At 40.8% G+C, this 24,099-nt stretch overlaps 1 protein-coding gene across 3 annotated transcripts in view; it reads left to right on the top strand.

Annotated features, from left to right (window-relative positions):
• pde4d (phosphodiesterase 4D, cAMP-specific) overlaps positions 1 to 24,099 on the top strand; it is a 225,966-nt gene that overhangs the window by 94,233 nt on the left and 107,634 nt on the right. The window contains exon 1 of one of the 3 annotated variants that reach the window (XM_058071077.2): positions 9,425 to 10,540. The exons of the other annotated variants lie outside the window; for them this stretch is intronic. Coding sequence (XP_057927060.2) covers positions 10,278 to 10,540 — 263 coding nt within the window. The 5' untranslated portion in view covers positions 9,425 to 10,277. Of the gene's footprint in view, positions 1 to 9,424; positions 10,541 to 24,099 lie in introns of those variants that run through there. 3 annotated transcript variants of the gene reach the window in all.

The raw sequence follows: 24,099 nt of genomic DNA, 5'->3' as shown, positions 1-24,099 counted from the left end.
AGATTTATGCTGATTATTATAGTAATTATATATAATATTATTGTTATATTTGCATATTTTACATAATAATAATATAATAATTATTATTTTAATTTTATTGTAATTATTATAATATTTTATTATTTTTAAAATATTTAAATATAAATATAAAATACTAAATAATAATAGCAGATTGCATGACAATTTTACAGATACAATAATACCAGGTGGACTGTTACGTGTAAAATATATAGTCTGCCCCCCACCCCCCCATAAATTTTGTCATATCAATGCGGCCCGCGAGTCAAAAAGTTTGCCCACCCCTGGTCTAGCCTTTATTGAGTCATCTTTTAAACACATGCTTAGCTTGCTTACAGCAGGGAAAAATGGGTCACCGGCATTATTAGTGTCACGCACCGTCACCGAAATTAATTCATACATGATCTTGGCGTGACCTCTGAGGAAATTGTGCATATATGTTACCCCCCTATAAGGCAGGAACAGACCTGCTCACTACACCAGCTTCCCTCATCCTGGGGACCACCATGATTGTGGCTGTGGGCTATTTTTGGTGCTGCCTTTAACTTCCTACCCCCCCCCCTTCCCAACTTGCCTTCCTCATCCCTGTGGTCATTCCTATTCATCTGTTTACTTTCACCCACCGTCTGTTACCGGCTGCTGTCAGACTTGGCAAGCTGTTCATTCACCTCCCAGCCTATCCTCCCCGTCATCCCTCACCAGGTCCATTCTCCTGTTTCCAAGCCAAAGCACACACCAACGTTATGTAACACTAGCAAGTGCTAACATTGCAGTTACATTTTAACAGACACATCATGCTAGGCTAGGAATGATCAATATTACAGCTCCCATGACTTTAGTTGTATTTGAAGATGTGTAGCGAAGCCTGCCTTGTTTCTAATGTATTTGTTTTACAAAGGTGTTTTGTGAGCATCTTGAGGCAGTTTATTTATTTAAGTAATGTACAACTGCAACAATTAATCCAATAATTAATAATATAATATTATTACTATATATATAATATATATTAATATTATAATAATATATAATAATATTATAATAATATATAATAATAAATCCAATTATTTTTTAAATTTATAATTGAAAATAATGTCTGATATTAGCCTCTTAAATGTGATTTATAAAAATTTGTTTTGGACCAAACCCCTAATTCTGTTTGCTTCATATTGATTCAGTCTGGTTGGGTAGGGGTGTCCAAATTGCTGCCGGGGGCCATTTATGACCTGAAGCTGTTTTTTGTGTTTTGCCATTGTAATATATACATTTTTTTTTCACGTAAATTTAAATATTCAAGTAAAAAAGTAATAATATGAGAAACTAAACAAAGAACAAAGGTGCAAAGTAGGATTCATTTTTAACATTATTAGATCCCTCTTGACATGAAATAACACCCCTATGGTCACCTTTACCAAACATATTGGTATTACCAAATATAGTAGACATAATCAGAGGAAATGAACCATTTAAGATGCCTATACAAGAAGAAAGTTCAAATATTTGTAAATATTAAAACAGCAAAAAAGTCTAATGTCATGACAAGTACTTCAATAGTCAGTCACTGATAACACAAAGCTGAGATGCTGTTTTCTTTCTTTATATATTAAAATGCCCCCGCCTCTTGCCCGAAGACAGCTGGGATAGGCTCCAGCACCCCCGCGACCCTTGTGAGGATAAGCGGTAGAAAATGAATTAATATTAAAATGTAAAATTAGCTATCTACTTGGGTTGGTTTAAAAAAAATGCAAACGTGGCCCAAAAGTTTGGACACCCTTGGTCAGGTGATGCAACTGATTACTCGATTAATCGGAAGAAGCTCCTGATTAATTGATGAAGAAAATAATCCCATATAATGAATATTGATTGTCAGCTCCATTACATACAAAGCATGACACAGAAACGCTAAAGAAGAAGCAAAACACACCTTAAATGTCAGGGAATTTGAACTCCTACTAACTTACAATGGAGACGCACACAAAGACTGTCGAGCCACATGCGCACTCACATTCTCTCAGCCACTTTTAATGAAAGCGTCCAAGGGTGCACTAATGGATCCTGGCCAGGGGTCTGTGTATAATATTACTTCTCTCCTTGGCAAGTGAAGACTCCCTGAAGTTTAGCTTTACTTAGTGACTAGTCATTATTCCATTGGAGATACGCCGCCCCTGACTCATAATGCCTGGGAAATTGCAATTCTTCCCTAACATGCATCAGGAGAAATGGATGCATTTTCAATATGTCGTTATTTTTAGCCCAAGATTTCTCATATTCTTCCCACTTTCATTTCCAGATTAAGGATATACAGTACAGTGGCTACAGAAAGTTAACATGTGAATGTTAAAACAGCTGCATTTATATGTTATATATTTTATATAATTAAAAGTAATGTCGGGCGGCACGGCGGTCTAGTGGTTAGCGCGCAGACCTCACAGCTAGGAGACCAGGGTTCAATTCCCACCCTTGGCCATCTCTGTGTGGAGTTTGCATGTTCTCCCCGTGCACGCGTGGGTTTTCTCCGGGTACTCCGGTTTCCTCCCACATTCCAAAAAACATGCTAGGTTAATTGGTGACTTCAAATTGTCCATAGGTATGAATGTGAGTGTGAATGGTTGTTTGTCTATATGTGCCCTGTGATTGGCTGGCGACCAGTCCAGGGTGTACCCCGCCTCTCGCCCGAAGACAGCTGGGATAGGCTCCAGCACCCCCCGTGACCCTCGTGAGGAAAAAGCGGTAGAAAATGAATGAATGAATAAAAGTAATGTCACTTACAAGCCATACTGTACATTAGTTTACTAGTTTAATGATTTAGATGAAATTAAAAGTAAAAAAGGATGTTTAATAAAGCAGTCAGAGTGACGTAAGCATCACTCTGCACGTAAGCAACCACTCGTCCGCTGTGCAACCCCACTATTGACCTATTTATGCCAATTACACTTGTTTATTCACAAACTGAACTCTGTGTGGCTTTGCCTGCCAGTTTGCCAGCATTTGCTTGTGTTTTGTTTTTTTTGGGGGGGCCTTTCAACCCTCTGTGGGGTCACACAGAAGGACCAGTTAGGGTCATTACGGCTGGCATGTGTAGCAGACCGAGAGAGAGAACCCAGACCTGGTACTATACCTGGTAATGGGGGTGGGGCGGTAATAAGTAACCCTGAGGCCCATTGAGGTGTTCGAATAAAAATAAAATTTATTTCCACATTGAGCAGCAGTCCCATCTTGATTTGATGAAAACTGCCGGAAATTATTGCAATACACATTCTTGTTTTGATTGCCTCCATTTTATAGTCTGTATGTGACTCATTCCAAGTAAATGTTTTTTAAAAAGTCACTTTTTCTAACATTTCAATTGACTCACTTGCATATGGAGAAAAATATTGTCTCACCAACCCATTGATTTTTAAAAGGAAATACAACAATGTATTATTTTGGGCTTGTGTGTGTCCTACAAGCGATGACTGCACCGATGCTGCCATCTACTGGTCAACTTTATATATTGCAGTTTAGAGGAGACAAGTCATCCCGCCCCAAGTAAGGTGGGATGGGCTTCGAGCCTCCTGAGGACAAGCGGTATAGAGGAATGATGGATGTTGAGGGTGCTTGATGTAACATCTACTCAGGGGCCCATTTGGGGGCCCTCCATATCCTTTTTGTTCATTTAAATTTCTACAAAATATGAGTGTGTATTTTAGACCACTATCATCCTGCTTTTGAAATCTGATTCTTATCTGCAGCTTAAGTTGCTAGTTACATTTCAGTGTTTATACTGAATACAGTATATTTGCAATGTAGTGGTGCAACAAACTTATTTTTTGTACTTTGGTATGAATGGGCATGGGCCAGTATGAGATTCTGACAGTATGATAACCTTGGGTACTATATTTTAGTGTTACTTTGAAATATATTAACTAAAAAGAAGAGGAGGGAATTGGAACATTCATTCATTCATTCATGAACTACCGCTTTTCCTCACAAGGGTGGTGGGGGGTGCTGGAGCCTATTCCAGCTGTCTTTGGGCGAGAGGCGGGGTCCAGCCAATCACAGGGCACATATAGACAAACAACCATTCACACTCACATTCATACCTATGGACAATTTGGAGTCACCAATTAACCTAGCATGTTTTTGGAATGTGGGAGGAAACCGGAGTACCCGGAGAAGACCCACGCATGCACGGGGAAAACATGCAAACTCCACACAGAGATGGCTGAGGGTGGAATTTAATCCTGTTCTCCTAGCTGTGAGGTCTGTGCACTAACCGCCCGACCGCCGTGCCGCCGAATTGGAACATATGCTTATACAATAAATAACAACAATAAATTACTGAATTATTTCTAAATAAACAATAAATAAAAGGCAGTTCATAATGCAATCTACGGTGGCTACATCCAGGATGTATGATCATACATGCCTACAGTATGTGTGAAAGCCTATTAATACAATGCAAGTACAAACATGTCCACGAGAGGGAGGCAGAGCTGCATTAAGGTGGGCCTGCATTGTGTCTCCCAACTCTGACAGTTTTGATTCCACTGCAGATTAAATAAACAATGTTATGTCGTCCTCTTGTCATATAATAAATATGGAAATTAATATTTTTACATGTTTTGTTGCCCGAATGAGTGTATGGCGTGATTGTAGTGTTGCTTCAGGCCTAGTGTTTACTCTGTTAAATGAGCGAAGTTTTGACGTCCCTGAGTTGACAGCATGATATGCACTGCCAGAGAAAAAGGCATCCAATCCCTTGTGACTGTTCATACTTTCAAATAGGAGTGCTTCAGTGCACACTCATGTGAAGCCACTTTTAAGTAGACACTGGAAATGAAATGTGATGTGTACTTCAGCTTAGCCCAATGTGGTTAAATAATGTCACAATCTAGTCAACGCCTACGCCAGGTCAAACAACAACTTATAGTCATCACCTGTCTGTTCACACACTGCTGTGGGATGGTTTCCGTTTTCAATCAGGAGTGGCAAGTCTCCCAAAATGGTTGTATTAGTCGTTTTGAGGATGCCCCACAAATGCACAGTTGGGTTCAGGTGTGGAGGACACATATTTGGTCATATTAGGGCTGCAACTGATGATTGTTTTACTAACCGATTAATCGGTCCATATCAGAAATAGATATTATTCATTCATTCATTTTCTACCGCTTATTCTCATGAGGGTCGTGGCAGCCTATCCCAGCTGTCTTCAGGCGGGGTACACCCTGGACTGGTGGCCAGCCAATCACAGGGCATATATAGACAAACAACCATTCACACTCACATTCATACCTATGGACAATTTGGAGTCGCCAATTAACCTAGCATGTTTTTGGAATGTGGGAGGAAACCGGAGTACCTGGAGAAAACCCACACATGCACGGGGAGAACATGCAAACTCCAAACAGAGATGGCCGAGGGCGGATTTGAGCTCGGGTCTCCTAGCTGTGAGGCCTGCGTGCTAACCACTTGGTCATCACTGCGCATGCCCCATTGACTATTCTGGTTCATTATAGCGGCGCATATAGACACGCGACTGGAATATTCCTTTCCATGTATACCATTGCTTTCAGAAAGACAAAAACTCCTCATGTAAATGTGGCTAATGACATTAATTTGACATTGCCACCTCCTGTGGCTGAGGTTCGACGAACAGTCATGCCCTTCTCTCCACCACCCTGGAATACACTTTCCCAGAGAAACCGAGGAGCACCACCCCCCTCTACTTGTAGTTGGAAGTAGAGTTGGGCATCGTTTGAATTTGAGCCATTCTGGCTCCAATTCCGAATACTGGTTTCAATCCCGGGTCATAAAAAGTGGCCCTGATGTGACCTTTTTATTAATGACTTATTAATTACTATGAAATTTCTGTTGCTACGGAGCTACTATATATCCAACTGCCAACGATGACTATATAACGTGAATGTGGTGTCTGGTCAACTTGCCTGTTCAAGCTTATAATAACAATTTGTCCATTTGTCTTTTATTACATAAGCAGTCATCTTATATTCTATAATTTATATTCTATTTAATACAACACAACTCTAAAGATATCCAGGCTGATCCGCTCTTATTCTCGACAACATATGTACAGGTCATGTGGGGTCGCCATGGCAATAGAAAAGATGCTTTTCATACATTTGTCTCCTTTAAAATGTGTGTTTTCTTCTAACCAACCCCCTCCCCCCCCCCCACCCCCCCCCCCCACCCATTTGCTTTCGTTCCTGCAGCTGTTATTTTTATGATGAATCCACACCATCTTTGTTGCCCCTGGTAAATAGGGGTCGGGTGGGACGCACATGGTTGTTATGCGACAACGAGGAGAGGTTGAGGATTTTTTTTTTTTAAAGAAAAGGTCAGAAGCAAAGAAGCAGAAGTGAACGTGGTGGAAAGAAAGATGAACACGAGATGGGATGCTTGTTGAGATGCTAGCTGTCATGGCTGAACATGTCATCAGCATTCCATGATGTAACATATAAGAGATGCCTCTGTTCAATTCATTTATTTCAGTCCTATAAGTCACCATCTAGGAGTTCCTAAACTTTTCACAGTCGCAAACATTCAACGAATCAGCACACTGCAACTACTATTACTGACGTAAATGTAAGAATTATAAATCATTATGAAAACAAAGGCACATGACTCTAATATGCGGCTTATTACTGAGCTAAATGGGCATAAGGGCCCATAATGCATGACATTATATACCAAGCAAAAATGCACAGCAGCACAGAGCTAGCATTATTAAACCTAACCTCTTTGCAATTATGCACGGCATTAACATTTGTGAAGAAGTACAAGGTGAAAAGAAGAATAGAAAATACACGTCCGTCTGTGCAGCGTCGGAGAAACTCGTACACATAAGTCTCTGTCTGCGTCACACACGGCAAGGCAAGTTTATTTATAGAGTACAATTCATACACAGCAGCAAAGAAGGGTAAAAGAAGGGTAAAATCACTCCATAAAATCATCCCACAAGAACATAAAATCATTCTAAAATACAGTTGGATGGAAGTGTATTCAAATTGGATTTGAACGTTGCAACGTTGAAAGTCGAGGATTGTCGCCCATCCCTGAACTTCTCACAGCTTGAGATGGTTTATGTGGCTCTGAAATGTCAGAGACTATGAAAGACTGAGAGTGACAGGAAGCCAGTGCAGAGGCCTGAGTACTGGACAAATATGGTCACATTTCCTAGTTCTCGTCGAGACTCGAGCAGCAGCTATTACAGTTAGGGATCGACTGATATGTTTTTTTTTTCACCCTTAGCTGATGACCGATTTTGCTTGGGCCGATATCTGTGGCCGATACTGCTTTTGCTCCCTCAATTTACATGAAAAAGGGACAATGATAACAAATATTACAGGTCTCAAGTTTAATAAAATATTTATTGAAATGCAAACAATGAACACAATTAAAAGTTGAAAAAGTACCCTTGTTGTGATTCACCACTCTTGCAGTGTGGGAGGGGTACCGCGACTGCATGTGTTGCAGGGTCCTCCGGCAACACAAAGCTGCCCGGCGCATGCCTGTCTGTAAATCATGCGGCGGAAAAATACATCGCCAAACTCATGCGCGTATCCGCCGATACCGATTCAAGTAAAGAATGCAAATATTGGCCCAACATATCGGCTGGCTGATGTATCGGCCCCAAAAAACCATATCGGTCGATCCTTAGTAGGGATCGACCGATATGGTTTTTTACCGATTTTTTTCCATCACCCTTAGCCGATGGCCGATTTTGCTTGGGCCGCTATTTGTGGCCGATACTGCTTTTGATCCCTCAATTTACATGAAAAAATGACTGATAACAAATATTACAGGTCTCAAGTTTAAACAAATATTTATTGAAATGTAAACACTGAACACAGTAGGATTCAGCTTTCTTAAACACACATTTAAACGGCATTATAAATTTTAAAAGGAATAAATATTCAACCATGTGCAAAACATTTCTGTTGTAGTTTAAGTTTTATCTAGCATCAATGTGATGACTGCTCCTCCACAGCGTGACGCGCAACCCGCCTCCGCACACACAAACACATCACACTGACACAATTTAGTACGATATATAAAACATTTATTTCATCATTAAAGTTCGTGTTGTGCACGCTAAAGTCCTCTGATAGCAGACATGGCTGCTCAAATTCCTTCGGTGTGTGTGTGTGTGTGTGTGCATGTTTTAATTGATTTCACCCACGACCCGCCTCCAGGCACGCCTCCTCTGCTGTGATTGGTCACACTCCCAAACTACTTCCTGACTAATGTGAACAACACTTTTTAATGTAGCGGTCACAGGAGTTGATAATAAATGAATAAAGTTTTTGCAGAGCCAATTGAAAAGTGTGTAGGAGCTACTGGAAGCTCATGAGTCGGCACGGCTGGTGCTCCTCCAACCTCACCTGCCCAAGGAGGAGCACTCATTTTTGGACACACTTTGTCAGATGCACCGCTGGTACCATGGAGCTCAGCACAACTGGAATGTGAGGGCACTGCATCCATCTCGCCTACCCAAGGAGGAGCACTCATTGTTGGACACACTTTGTTAGAGGCACCGCTAGTGCCATGGAGCTCAGGCAAACCGGGATGCGAGGGCACTGCATCCATCTCACCTACCCAAGGAGGAGCACTCATTGTCGGACACACTTTGTCAGAGGCACCGCTAGTGCCATGGAGCTCAGAAGCCAGACTTGAGGGCGATGGGTTTACTAACTTGGCACCGGTACTGGAAATGTGGTCATTACAGATTTTTTGCGGGACTACCGGGTTGCAGACAGTGAGCAATGTGGTTCCCTCCACCTCTGTGGACGCAAAGCGTGTCCGACATCAATGCACCTTTTCCCAGCTTCTGGCTTCAGCAACATTTTGGCAAATATTTCACGTTCATGTTCACAAAAAAGAGCTTGGGGAAGGGATGGTGAAGCAGAGCTTGGGGGGGAAGGCGGCGAGGATATCGTGCCTACAGCCACGATCATAAGGAAGTCCGCTCCTTTTGTGACATCACAAAAGAACAGTTTTGCAACACCCTCTGAAAACGAGCATTTTGATCCATCCCAAACGTCTTTCAGGGCTCACTTCCAAATGTGCAAACCTCATTATCTGAAACTTTGGCATCGTTTACCACGAGAATACAATATCCCATCAACATTTATAGGTCAGAAAAGTACAATAGGTCCTCTTTAAAAGCCCTATTTCGAAGTTTGTAAAGATTTTATCTTTGCTCCAATTACGAAATATTCCTTTTAGAAGGAATCCTACTTTGCAGAAATTCACTTACTGTTCATCGGTGGCGTCTGGTACCAACTAACCGCACTAAACGAGGTATTACTGTACATAATATTATATATTATATATTTATTGTTGCTTTAGCCATATTGTACTGAGTAGTCAGGGCTGGGATGTCAACAAAAAGCAAAACAATTGTAAGGTTTGGCAAACACATGGCAATACTGGCATAAAGTCATTATTTAGTTCTATCCAGGTTTCATTTGAACAGTAGTGTCCTTTGAGAAGATATGCGGTCATAAAAATGTTAACTTTTGTGAAATCACTGGGCGCCAGATGTTATCAACATTGATGGGGGCTAACTAATGTGTGCCTTTAGCCTCCTTTATGTAATGCTGCACTCTCACACAGGATTCCAGCATTCCTTCCTCTTTTTTTTTTTACCCTTTATTAAGCACACACTCTGATACACTCGCTCCAAAGGATCAGTCGTTTGCAAACGGGCTGCAGTCATTCTCTGAGAGGGAGGTGGGGAGGAGAGGATGGATGAATTGCTTCGATTGGATGGTGCAGAACTCCCAACAAGCTTTGCAGGATGTAGTCGCACCGTGCTGGTAATGGTTTAGTAGCTTTCACCATAAACACTGCTGTGCTGTTTGAGGGCACACATTGATTCAGTTTAACTCCTGCCAGCTTTGGATTTACTGGACGGAAATTCCCCCACCCCCTCCTTTTTTTTTGTGCTCGCATCCCGCCTTCCCTTCCTGTCCTCCATCGTCCCCTCATCTTGTGTGCTCTCACACACAGCAAGCAGACATCCAGTATAGTGGTGCAGACAAAGGCAGCAGCAGCCCTCGGTGCTCATCCGACGAGGAGGAGCAGGGATTTTTTTCTTTATTTATTTCGTCCACATCCAGAGGAATTTTGTCGCATTTTGAGGAGAAAACTGGACTGACACCACAGAGGGAATTTATTCTTTTTTATTTTTGTGCCGTGGCTGCCACTGGTGCTGGTGGAGGTGGTGGCACTGGTAGTACTGGTGCCTTTGAGAAGGCATGGCCCAGCAGGCAGCCATGGGGGTGACGCACCAGGACACCCTGGCTGTGCCCCCCATGCCGAAGCACTCGGGCCTGAACGAAGACCTGGTGAAGATCCTGCGGGAGAACCTGCTGCACCCGGAGAGGCCCCGTGGACACCGGCGCTCGCCCTCCTCGATCTCCCCCCGACTGTCCCCACGCAACTCGCCGCGATTGCTTCGCCGCATGCTGCTCAACAACAACATCCACAAGCAGAGGCGCTTCACTGTTGCACACACATGGTGAGGGCTCGCTGTGCGTTTGTGTTTGTGCGTGGGTGTGTGTGTGCACCTGTTGGAAAACTTTTACAGTCACATTGTGGGATTAAACAAACATCTCAAATATCAGGAGTGTGCACGTGCATAATTGCCCTGCTTTTATTTTTATAGTCATTTTGTACTCAATAATCATAATAACAGTTTGATACATATAAGTTTTAAGAGCACGGTTCGGTTCATTTACAGTCAGGGTGAAAAACGCGCAAGCAGCTAGCAGCCGCTAGCTATTCTCACGTCAAAAAATACAAATAATAGAATAAAAATGAAAATAGGAAAGTACAATAGTGCAGAAAGTGCAACAATAATAGCAGTTTGAATAGTCTGAATTATTATTTTATTTTTAGTAAATTCAAGTTCCTTATTGCGGGCTGCACTTTAACCACCGAAGAGGGTTTTCCAGCCCTGGCTTCTCCTTGGCATTATCACTCCCACGAGCCAAAGATGTGAACTCGGTACGCATCGATATCATCCCTACCATAAAAGCAGATCACAAATAAATGGACTCCATACATCACTAATTAGTATTCATCTCAGTGTGTACTCCCCTGTGCTGTTTCCCTACGATGTTAATGCCGCACAGTATGAGGAAGCAAACGCTTTATTTCCTCCCAGCGCACCTGCCTCTCCAGTGTTTTTTGGACTATTAATTAGCACTCTATTCTTGGCTGTCTATCAGGATCGGTTGCGCCCACCCGCGCCTTGTGCCTTCATCTATTCCCCAGCCGCTCTCGCCTCCGTACCTGACTCCTTCCTATATAACCAGTTACCAGCTTCCCCCATCGGCCAGCATCGCCTCCATTTTTGACGTCATCATCCCCCTCCATGCAGAATATGTATCCATCCAACTTCCCCACTCTTCTTGTTTCCTTTGCGGTCATTAAATTAAATTTTCCCTCACCTTTATCATCATCATCGCCGTCATTTCACTTTTTGGCGCCCAGTGCTGGTTGTATGTATATGCACTCAGCTGCATAATTGTAATTTTACGACTTAATTACCTGTGTCTGCGTGGGCACACATGAATGCAACGGTTTGTCAGTGCTTGTAATTTGGGATTATGTAACCACCCCCACCCCTCCTACCCTGCTCCACTTAAAAGAGGAGGCTATTTTTTAAACCTTTTTATTTTTACATTCCAAATTAAGAAGCAGAGGTTGATGTCTTTCTCAGCATCATGAATGGAAGAGAATAGGATATGTGTGTTTAATGAGGCAAATTCAATTAAACAGCGACCAGCTCATAATTACACACCCACTCATTGTTGATGGACTGGTAATTGTGCTCGTTACTGCTGTGGAAACCCCAAAGTTGGACCTAATCCCTTTTTAAAAAAGAAAGAATTTGTCCAAATTGTAAAGTGAATTGTAAAGCATGATTATCATTATTATTATTTATTTACTTATTCATTTATTATTATTATTATTATTACATTACAATGGAACTGAAATAAAGCAAACTATTCAAAGAACTCAAGGGAACAGGAATTGTTTTTCTGTTTCTATTGTGCAAGGTACAATTATGATTAATAACTGGCAGGATGAATAATTGCATTGCCACTACGGGCCGCATGCACGTTCCTGTTCATGACTGAGCGAGCTGAGAGTGGGCTATGACTTTGTGGATTATTTCAACTCATTCTACATAATTCAACTATGCAAGATGGCGGTTATCATTAAAGGGGACTTATTATGCTCATTTTCGGCCCTTTGTATTGAGATGTGGACTCCTATTGAGCAGCTACACACAATAAACCCGCACAGAAAGCTTTCCAGATCTTCTAGAATCTGCACCTATTCCAGCTATATTTCCTTGGCTTTCCAAAATAATCTGTTTTAATTTATTCCACCCACGGCCAGCCTCCGGGCACACCGAATCCACTGTGATTGGTTATACTCAGCTGTTTTTTTTTTTTAATTAGGAAGTCCGGCTCGGTGTGACCTCACAGTGAGTCAGCGTTAGAAAAAACGCAGCCATTTTTCAAAAGACAACCCTACAGTTCCGGCCATTTTGGACATTTTTGACTGATCTTTCAAGGCACACAGAATATTGGGTTCTATGGCTAAAAAGAAAGATTAGACTCAGAAAAAGAAAATTTGCTCTCTGTTTTTTGTAATCAGCAGTTAGAGCTAAGTTTCAGGAAAATATCAGTTCCCGAATACAAAAGGGAGAACCAGCTTTTTGTGGAAAAATACTTTTCAAGCATAACTTTGACACAAATGTTTTCTGTTTTTGTGACAGCTCAAATATCGAAACAATGGTAATGGTAATGGTTTTATTTCATTTCAACATGCATCAGATTACAATTGAGTGCATCACATAATCAGTTCCCAGTTCCACATGTCCAAAAGGAGTAGGAAGAAGCAAAGCTTATTAAATCCTACCCCTCCATCGGGTACTTTTACAATCAGTAACTGTTCCATTTGTTTACATCCTGCTTTCCTAATATAGTTTTTTTATTTTTATTTTTTTAATTTTTATTTTATTTTTGTCATGTACCGAAGTACGAGGTGATATGACCATACAATGACATAATCGGTACCATAGTAACTGTAAATGATACCAACTCAAACAATGATACCAACATAACACAAAAAGGGCTCGTTTTACATCAAACTAATAATTTATTTGCTAATATAATATGATAAAACACTATAAAATACAAACTATAAAATATAACACTATAAACGATTTACAGTTTTAATATTTGTGTGTGCATGTGCGTTAAAATGTCCCTACCTTCTGCACGCTGCACTCCTCCATGCTGTCTCACTTCCTCCTTCCTGTCATGCGGGATTCTTCCATCATCCCTGCCGAGTTCTTATCAAATGCACCTCTGCAACCTTGTGGCCATTTTTATAGCTTAAAATTGCTCTAAAGTGAAATGCATTAGTGGAGAGTTGCATCATCACCTCTTTTTGCCTCTTACGCAAATAACCGTAAAAGATGTATAAATACGCCGCTGGGATCGGGCGTTTGAGTTGATAATTCAATGTTGGGCATTGAATGAGTTGATAATTGTCGCCGTGGGTTTAAACACTGTTTGCACGATGCCTACATATATTTCTTACCATGGCAGTGTCTGGCACAATGTATAATTGTATATCGGACAATGGCTTTCAACACAACAGGTCGGGAGAATGATAAACTTCACACATTTGTCCCACTTGGCGGTATGGAATTATTTTTCACACAAGCATCATCCGCCTCTGTGAAGGCTGATTTAACCTCAGAGGATGAAAAAAAAAAGATGGATACTGGCTTTTTTTTTATACAGAATAGTGACAAAGAAAAATGTGACTTGGGTTAGGTAGCGTGGGATGAACAGTCTAGGGATCAGATGATCGATGAGATAGGAGGAACGTGTCACTCGCGCTTGCTAACAGCCTCGGCGTGGTGATGGTGGTGCTGCTGGGCTTCCGAGAGAACAACAACGTGAGGTGGTGCGAGAGGACAGCGCCTGACTAATCAAGGCGGCGTGTTGTTTTTGTTGTTTTGACATTTGTAAAAGAAGAAAAAATTGTGAGTGTGAGCCAGACGATCAGACATGATGTGGGCGGCGAGGAGAAATTTGATGTTTAGCGTTGTAGCAAGGGTAAAGGGACACACTATTTATTTACAAAGGGGGCGAGAAAAACCGTTGTAATTTACCTCAATCATGTCCTCATTGTTTTAACACTACAGGGGGCTCGGAAGGGATCGACTGGGTAATAAATTCTGGTGACACACACACACATACACACAGCCCTCAATGGCAACACTCCGTACTTCATTAAGGAGACAATACTTCTCTGTGGACTGATTGGACTGATGTATGGCTGTCCTGCTGGGACACGATGAAAACTATGGTAAATTGTTTTTCGGTCACTCCAGAGGGCGCGTTCCATCATTGTAACCCAAACGCTGATTGGTTTCTATTGCTCATCAGCCTTAGGTAAAGGTCCCTAACTATGGAAAATTGACTTTCTAATGATGTTGTAGCAGTAATGTGTGTCCCAAGAGCATTTTTATGAAAATGGAACTCCCTAGCCTGCTACAGAGAAACATGGCCACTTTTGAAGATCGGGCTCTTCTCCAAATTTTTATTTTTCCTTTTTAAATAAAATCTGAGTGTCTGCATGGAGTCTGCTGCAGCCTATTCCATCTGAATTTTGGCGAGAGACAGGGTACACCCTGGACTGGTTGCCAACCAATCAGAGGGCACATATAAACAACCATGCGGCCCCAAATAAAAATAAAAATTAAATTAAATTGAATGCAAAAATCCTTGCACAGACAAAATCCTCAACAAATTGTAATGCTGTGCTTGTTGCGTTAGTAACTCATTCATTGCTGCAGAGCATGTACGTATTACTACTATGGCAGAGATGCAGGTCGAGTATGCCATCCGTCTAGCTAAGGGGTGTACAAATAAATATAATTCAACAAGAAAACAACTGAAGAAATTGAAGCATCGGTATTAATTTTACAAGAAGTCAAAGTCTTCTTCAAAGTCTTCTATTAAGAAGAAAAAAATTGTAATTAAACAAGAAAAAAAGATACATTAATAAGTCATATTAGTAGCACGAAGTTGAAATATTCACGAAAGAATAACTTTTTAAAAAAATGTATGTAAACAAACAAAATAAAATAAAGTTGTCATTGTTGGAAAATAAGTAAAATATTATGGGGATAAAGTCATAATTACAAGAAAAAATATACAAGAGCAAAGCTGAAATAGTTGGAAAATATAAAAAAAAGAAATAAAATACTACAATAAAATCAAAGTATTAATAGAAAAAAGAAGAAATAAAGTAACAATTCTATGAAAATCATCAAATATTATGAGGAAAAATGTTATTTTAGTAGCTTTGAGTTGAAATATTAAATAAAAATATTTTTTGAAATAAGATGAAAATAAAGTAAAAATATGATGAGAAGAACATTTACCATTTTTACATTTGTCAATATGTGGCCCTCAGTGGAACAAAAATTGGACAGCCCTTGGTCTAACACATAATATAACTTTTGTGTTGTCAGTCATATGTGTTTAAACGACATCTGCTTTGGTTCTTGTGTGTGTAGTTTTCCTTAGAGGGTTAGAAAAAAATCACCATGGCGGTGGATTGCCCTGACTATGCATATCCAAACTTTCTGCAGTGAATTGTTTTTAATTTATGGAACACTTGTCAATGTGTTGTATATGGACATTCCATTCTTACCTCACTAAAGGAAGTATGACAAAGTATGACGGGCAGAACTTCCTTTGTAATTGTTGGCAGTATGAGCTGCTCCCTCTCCAACAGCAGCAGGGGCTTTAATGTGGGATTAGAATTGCACGCTGTCATCCTTGAGTCACTGACAGCAGCATTAGAGTGTACCTCACCATAAAATCATGTGGCCATTAATTTAAGACCAGCAAAAGCAGTAATATATGTAAATTAATTTTCAGCATCCCTGTACTGCGAGCACAATGCGGCCTTTTTTTTAAGGTATAATGACACATCCATTACCGGAGTGGAGCACCTTGTTTTACTGCATTCGAACATGTGACTAGGGGTGTGTATTGGCAAGAATCTGGCGATACGATACGTATCACGATACGATATGTTACAATACTGTTAACAAGGCGATATTTTTTTTGTTTTTCTTGTAGCTAAAGATTTCCTGGAAAAACTGAATTACACCAGCAATATGCACTTACTAAACACATTTTTATTCGATTAGAACACTATGTTATGCTGTATCACAAAGTTTCCTCTGTAAAAACTTAAAATGTAGCATTTGGATGAATAAAGCTTTAACATCCAGTTTTAAATTTACAAAAAAACCCATAAAAAACAAATAAATTAAATTATGTCTCAAGATCCTGCTCAAAGTATTTTTGTGGAACAAAGTAACTAACATCAGTAAAAAGTCCTTTTAGGATGCTTGAAATAACCATTATTTAACAAAATAGTGATATCAATTTGAAACAAAATACCTGCAATATCACAGTACTACAGGACCTTCGCATTGCTTGCCAGCGGCAGGTCCTCATGGTGTCTCGCTAAGTGGACTCGCAGATTTGTCGTGTTTCCCGAATACTTAATTCGGGCACGACACATTTTACAAACAGCATGGGTTTGGTCAATTTCTGCACACCCGACTTTGTGTAGAAATCCAAAATGTGGCCACACTTCAGCCTTGTACGCCGCAGGGGCCGGTGTTTTGTGTTCGCATTCTGCCATGTTGAACTGTGTTTATGTGTGAGGACGTTCTCATTCAACGTCCTTGCCTAATTGACTACGTAAGTGCTGCCACCTAACGATCAGAGGTTTAAATTGAAATCAAAAATGAACCTTTGCCGTGTCTGCACTTGAATAAATACCATATACAGTCTATGATAAATGCCTAAAAATATTGATATCATACTTTTTAATATCAATACAGTATCGTGGAACGATATATCGCCAAAACAATATTTTCTTACACCCCTACACATGACGAGAGTTTAATTGTTGTCCAAGTCACGTGTTCTTTGGAGTAGCTTGTGTTTTACTGCTGCAGTACACAAGATGGTCATATCATCACTAACTTGACTCTTCCACACGACCAATAACATTAGAAAGGTGTCAGGCTTCAAATATGGCTTTCCCCGAGACCCAAAGAAACACTTTTATCAAGCCATTGCTAGCAATGTAAACACAGAAGCAGAGCATTATGTCAATTTCTGCAAGATTCAGCGTTTAATAGTAGATTCTGTTGTTAAATAATCCTGTGATTTAATCCGCTATTCTCTTAACATAGAAATTATAGCGCCCTACATTGGCAGTCAGAGACTATGTGCTGCACATTCTAAAGTCGCCATTAAACAAGATCATTTTTAAAAACCAAGCACATAAATATGTCATGTAATGACAAAAAGTTCTATTTTTGATAGTAAGAACACAGGTAATAATAATAATGTGTCGTAATCTATGATGAAGCATATCTCTGTTGGATCGGTTTAAGCCTGTCTACAAATATCAAAATGTTACATGCACCCTTTGATTTTGCAGTATTTGCAAGATCCTTGAATTAGACGGACTCTACCATTAACATTTTTCCCTGGATTTGCAGCAAATTTTAACTGGGTCGTACTTAGCATGTGAAATGTTAATGAAATTCAGTTTTGTGCAGCCCAACGGCGACGAAACAAAACAGAGTTTCCTACCCATCTCCCTTTACTTTGCAACAGACCAACACTCACAACTTTTTTCTGTGCTACCTCTGCCGAGAGTAACCATTTTCAACTTTCCTCCCAACTGACCCTGAGGTATTTTTAATGTTGTTGCACAACAGCATCTGACTGATGCTGCATTGCAACAGTGGCCGAGTGTCTCTTTATGCAGCAGTAGAGTGGGCCATATCGGCTTCTGGGATGCTTGTGCTGATGCCGGTACTTCTTCCGAAGGGAATGACTGGAAGGTTGTGGACACTGGAGTGATGGCTAGATGAATGAGTGATTGTTTGTTCTGTGGCCAGTGCAGAAATGATGAGATGGAACCACAAGCTTAATAAAGTGGTGTTGATTCAGGCTGGCAGGCAGCTTGATGTCATTTGTTTGTGTGTACTGTATATCTTTATTTGATCTAGTCTTTGGCTGGGAGGTGTTGGGACAAGCTCTTTCAAAGGTTGTGAGGTTTTTATCACACCAAACTGTCCTCTTCGCCCAGGGGAATACATAAGGCGCCTGTGATTTGCATACACATGAGCAGTGCAGTGATGTTGCTGCTGCTCGAGCATCAGCAGTGGTGCATTGACATGTTGTTTGACAAGATATGGAAATGGTAATGGTAATGGTTTTATTTCATTTGAACATGCATCAGATTACAATTGAGTGCATCCAATAATCAGTTCACAGTTCCACATGTCCAAACGGAGTTGGAAGAAGCAAAGCTTATTAAATCCTACCCCTCCATCTGGTACTTTTACAATCAGTAACTGTTACATTTGTTCACTTCCTGCTTTCCTGATATAGTTTAAGTTGTATTTATTATTATTATTATTTTTTATTTTTTATTTTTGTCATGTACCGAAGTACGAGGTGATATGACCATACAATGACATAATCGGTACCACAGTAACTGTCAATGATACCAACTCAAACAATGATACCAACATAACACAAAAAGGGCTTGTTTTACATCAAAATAATAATTTCTTTGCTTATATAACACGATAAAACACAATAAAATACACACAAAAAAATATAACACTATAACACTGTATAGCACATCATGACCGGTTCAAGACTATTCATCCTTGTAGATAGACTGATTTTGACATGCACAGTCACTCGTATCAACTGTGACTCTGCATTCTACTATTAATCTGTCTCTAATCTGTCAAACAGTCATCAACCTCACTGTTTAGTGTGCTGTTCTGACTTTGATTTATCCATTCTTGACTTACAGAAGTGCTAAACAGGTCTCCGAATAATGGAGGCTGCCTTATCTGCAAACAATGCACCATCATCTGCGTGCAGCGCGATACAAGTGTTGCATTGTTGACTGTAATAGACGAGCTTAGGGGCCGCCGTCTAATCTCCAGAGCAAGAACATGTAACAATGCATGCAATGCGCGACCTTAACTGCAGGAAATGGGATATTGAGTGGAGGCGTTGTATTCTCTAACAATCACAGAAGAGGGGTTATGGTAAATAAAGCACCGGTGTCATCTTGATAAGTTGCAGCAGACATGAGCTGAGAACAGTCTACTGTATCGAGAAAGCAGTAGCACAATGCTGCAATACAAAAAAACTGTGTACCGTATTCCCTGAAATAGTTGTTTTCATTCCAAAGATGCTCACCACACCTTTTCCCCTTTGGTGGCTGTAATTTTTGTAACTATGATTGGTAAAGTCGTAGACACACAGCAAATATGACATCTGTAAAGCTGACGTTTACATAAGGACATTTTTAATGCCCCAGTTTTTGTTAGCGTGAACAAGGAAAAATAACACACATACACAAGATCTTGTGAGATTAAAATGTGACAAGATTTCTTGTGGGCACCTTGTTCATTTTGCTAGCTTTAATACATTGCTGTGTGCATTTGTGTCTGTTTTCCTCGTGTCCCGCCTTATAACAGACAGGAAGACACTTCATTGGATTCAGCACCTTGGCTCGTTCCATAGAAAAACGACCTGAACAGAGTGAGCCCAGTGGGTGGAGGCGGGGCTGGGAGCATACACACATAGTGTAACAAAGATAGATTGCGATATATTGTCATATTTTTCCCGTTGGGGAAGCACATCTAAAAGGAAAAACCATAGCTAGAGTAATGACCCCCAAAAATAAGTTATCATAAAACAAATATTATACTTCAAAATATTGCTTTAGTTATACTGTGTATGATAATGTATCAGTGGAAAAATTACAAAAATATATATTATTCATACAATAATATGATACTGAAATGGACTGAACAGCGGACGAGTGGTTAGTCAGGATCGACCGATACATCGGCTGGCCGATATTTGTGTTTTTTCCTTGTATCGGTATCGGCCGATACGCACGTGGGTTCACCAATGTATTTTTCCACTGCATGTATTACAGTCAGTCGATGGCAGAGGACCCCGCAACACACGTAGTCGCAGTACCCCGCCCCCACTGTTAAATCACATCAAGGGGACGTTTTCACAAGTAATAGAGTTAGCTTGCTTTTAACACTTTACCAAGCCCATCACAATTCACTGGGTGATCGCTAGGCATAACAGTTTAAGTCATGGTGTGACAAGAAAGCCCAAAAACACATACCAACGCAACAGACGAATAAAAGCACTCTCACTAGTTGAGCAGAACAAGAATGAACAACTATGCAACTTTAAATGCATGTCGTGTTATGTGTGTGCACTCACTGAGCACGCACGCACACACATGCACAGAAGGAATTGGAGCAGACGTGTCTGCTTATGAGAGGTCTTTATCATGCACAACACGAACTTTAATGATGAGAGAAATGTTTTATATATCGTACTAAATTGTGTCGGGGGGGGGGTGCGCGTCACGCTGCAGAGGAGCAGTCATCACATTGATGCAAGATAAATTTAAACTACGACAGAAATGTTTTGCACATGGTTGAATATTTATTCCTTTTAAAGTTGATAATGCTGTTTAAATGTGTGTTTAAGAAAGCTGAATCCTACTGTGTTCAGTGTTTACATTTCAATAAATATTTGTTTAAACATGAGACCTGTAATATTTGTTATCATGGTCATTTTTTCATGTAAATTGAGGGATCAAAAGCAGTATCTGCCATAAATATCGGCCCAAGCAAAATCGGCCATCGGCTAAGGGTGATGGAAAAATAATCGGCATCGGCCTGAAAAAAACCATATCGGTCGATCCCTAGTGGTTAGCACGCAGGCATCACAGCCAGGAGACCTGAGTTCTGTTCCACCTTCGGCCATCTCTGTGTGGAGTTTGCATGTTCTCCGGGTACTCCCACAGGTTTCCTCCCACATTCCAAAAACATGCTTGGTTAATTGGCGACTCCAAACTGTCCATAGGTATGATGTGAGCTTGAATGGTTGTTTGTCTATATGTGCCCTGTGATTGGCTGGCAACCAATCCCAACGACAGCGGGGATAGGCTCCAGCACCCCCGCGACCCTCATGAGGATAAGCGGTAGAAAATAATGAATGAATGATACTGAAATGGGTTACATGGCGGACGAGTGGTTAGCGCGCAGACCTCACAGCTCGGAGACCTGAGTTCAGTTCCACCTTCGGCCATCTCTATATGGAGTTTGCATGTTCTCCCTGTGTGCATGCATGCGTTTTTTCTGGGTACTCCGGTTTCCTCCCACATTCCAAAAACATGCTAGGTTAATTGGCGACTCCAGATTGTCCATAGGTATGAATGTGAGTGTGAATGGTTGTTTGTCTATATGTGCCCTGTGATTGGCTGGCCACCAGTCCAGGGTGTACCTCGCCTCTCGCTCGAAGACAGCTGGGATAGGCTCCAGCACCCCCGCGACCCAATGACAATAAGCGGTAGAAAATGAATGAATGAACGATACTGAAATGACACCTTACGTCTTTTGGAAGCATGGTAGTCTCTGCGATTGGGCAAATCAATGACCATGGCCTCTTAATGAGGAACTGCTGTAATGCATTGAATGCCTTGTATCTACTGTACAGTAGCAGAATACAGTCGCTGTTTTCTGGTTTAGAAGGGAGGACCAAATTGTGTCACATTGATAATCAGAGCCTATCAACCGGTCCGATCTAAGCAGAGGTTAGCACACCCGGACATGTTGAATTAAATGACGAGCCAGAATGAATTGGGGTTGAATGAGCCCCCAGCTGCAGGGCTTCATCAAAGGCTTGTTTGATATGCTGATATCTTTTTGATTCAACAAAATGACAGAAAGATTCTGCCAGTGGCCACTACAACACATCAGCTATTCATTCTATTTTCACCTTTCATTTCAATATGGAAAGGTGGGCGGCTGCTGGGTTTATTGTTGTTGCAGTACAATGCCAGGCAAGTAGCATTTCTCTAATGGGTTTCACAAAACAATACAAATTACACCAAAAGTGTAACCTTTTACAAGTGTAAGAATTAAAAAAAAAAGTTAATTGCACTATAATAAGACTAGATGAAGGCCAGTCAGCTTTATCCATCATGCTATTTTACAAGGAAATATTAGGACTTAAAAAACCCTTCGCCTCACATGGAGGCCATCATTTAGGTCAGTGGTGTCCATAGGGCCACATACTGAAAAATGGAAGGATGTAGTGGCTACTTTGATATTTTGTAATGCAACATATGCTCAGAAGTGGTAAATATTTCATTAATTCATTCATTCATTCATTTTCTACCGCTTATCCTCACGAAGGTCGTGGGGATGCTGGAGCCTATCCCAGCTGCCAGGGGTACACCCTGGACTGGTCGCCAGCCAATATAGACAAACAACCATTCACACTCACATTCATACCTATGGACAATTTGGAGTCGCCTAGCATGTTTTTGGAATGTGGGAGGAAACCGGAGTACCCAGAGAAAACCCAGGTATGCATGGGGAGAACATGCAAACTCCACACAGAGATGGCCGAGGGTGGAATGGAACCCTGGTCTCCTAGCTGTGAGGTCTGCGCTAACCACTGCGCTAACCACTCGACCGCCGTGCAGGTAAATATTTCAAGAATAAAAATATTTTCTGGTTCTATGGTTGTCATCACATTTATAGAGGTCATAATTTAGATGCTTACTCTTCAAAATGACGTGATGACTCTTCATCCTCCAAGTTTTTATGCCACTTTTGAGCATATTTTGACGACAAGTTTGGAAAAAAGTCTTTCAGCTTTAAAGGTTCCACAATATTCACATTTTTTCTCTCTTCTTTTTTATGTATCTTTATCTGCTGTTACATTTTCTTGCTGATTATTTCACCAACCAGAACTCCATGTAATACTTGATTGCCGGGGGAGAATTTAGTGACTGATTAGCTGCCTGCATCAAAACCCTTCACGGCATAGCCGAGGAATCAAGAGTGTGAAGGAGATAAGCGCTGACAAGTTTTTGAAATAGCCAGAGGTGTCCTTTTGTGAGATGAGATGGTCAAATAGCCACTTACATAGCCATGATAGCCATGATAGCCACATAGCCATACGTTGGAAACACCATTTCAAGACTATATGCTCCACCATTATCGCCGCAACTCATAGTGAAGATCTTTAGCCAAAGAATTAACTTTGCATGACTCCAAATGAGGGTTCAACATGCCCTCAGGCTTTCATTATCATATTTTGTTGAGTGGGCACTATTAGTGTGAGGTGAGATCCTTTAATGATGGAGTGTTGTGTTCAATCCATTGGTCGTGGCTGAGTAGGGATGGGAGCCTGTACTCATTAACGAATGATGGGAAGCATGGCCCATTTTTATGTGCTTCAACACACACAGCGGATCTGTTTAAACAACAGCAGATGAACGAATGTAAGTATTCTACATTGGTCATTAGGTGCCAGTAATTGTTCATTGCGGATAGGATTCAATGTTAGTACATGGAATACTTAGACTTAAAACTTGTTCATGGTTTCTATATATGGATTTTTAACATCATTAGAGCCCTGTAGGTATGCACTACACAGCCCTATAGTCACCTCTACGCTCGTATTAGTCAATTTCTTATGCCCGCTGACTAGGGGCGGCTGCTAGCTAGCAAGCTGGCGAGCTAACCAGTTAGCTTCAAACATCTTTCTTCGTAATTTGAGAACCCAAAAAGTTACCACTTCCACACGGAATGGGAGGGGAACTTTGTTTTCACTCAATCATGATTTCACGCAGTGTTAAGGTTATGTGGTGCTTCTCAAATAGTGGGGCGAGCCCCCCTGAAAAAGCTGACGCCCATTTTGGGTTTATTGTATACCTCTCACACTTTCGCGACCATTTTTACAACAGTATATCTTAGAAGTGAAACTATAAATAGGGATAACCCGTGTCCAGCTTGTACAGCAGTATAATAGGGATGTGCGGATCGATACTGAAATATCGATACCTCCAATACCAGATCTTTAG

The sequence above is a fragment of the Doryrhamphus excisus genome, linkage group LG3, assembly GCF_037039965.1.
Source record: "Doryrhamphus excisus strain RoL-2023G ecotype Guam linkage group LG3, RoL_Dexc_Guam_v1.1, whole genome shotgun sequence".
Classification (NCBI taxonomy): domain Eukaryota; kingdom Metazoa; phylum Chordata; class Actinopteri; order Syngnathiformes; family Syngnathidae; genus Doryrhamphus; species Doryrhamphus excisus.
This window is presented reverse-complemented; position numbering and strand designations above follow the sequence as displayed.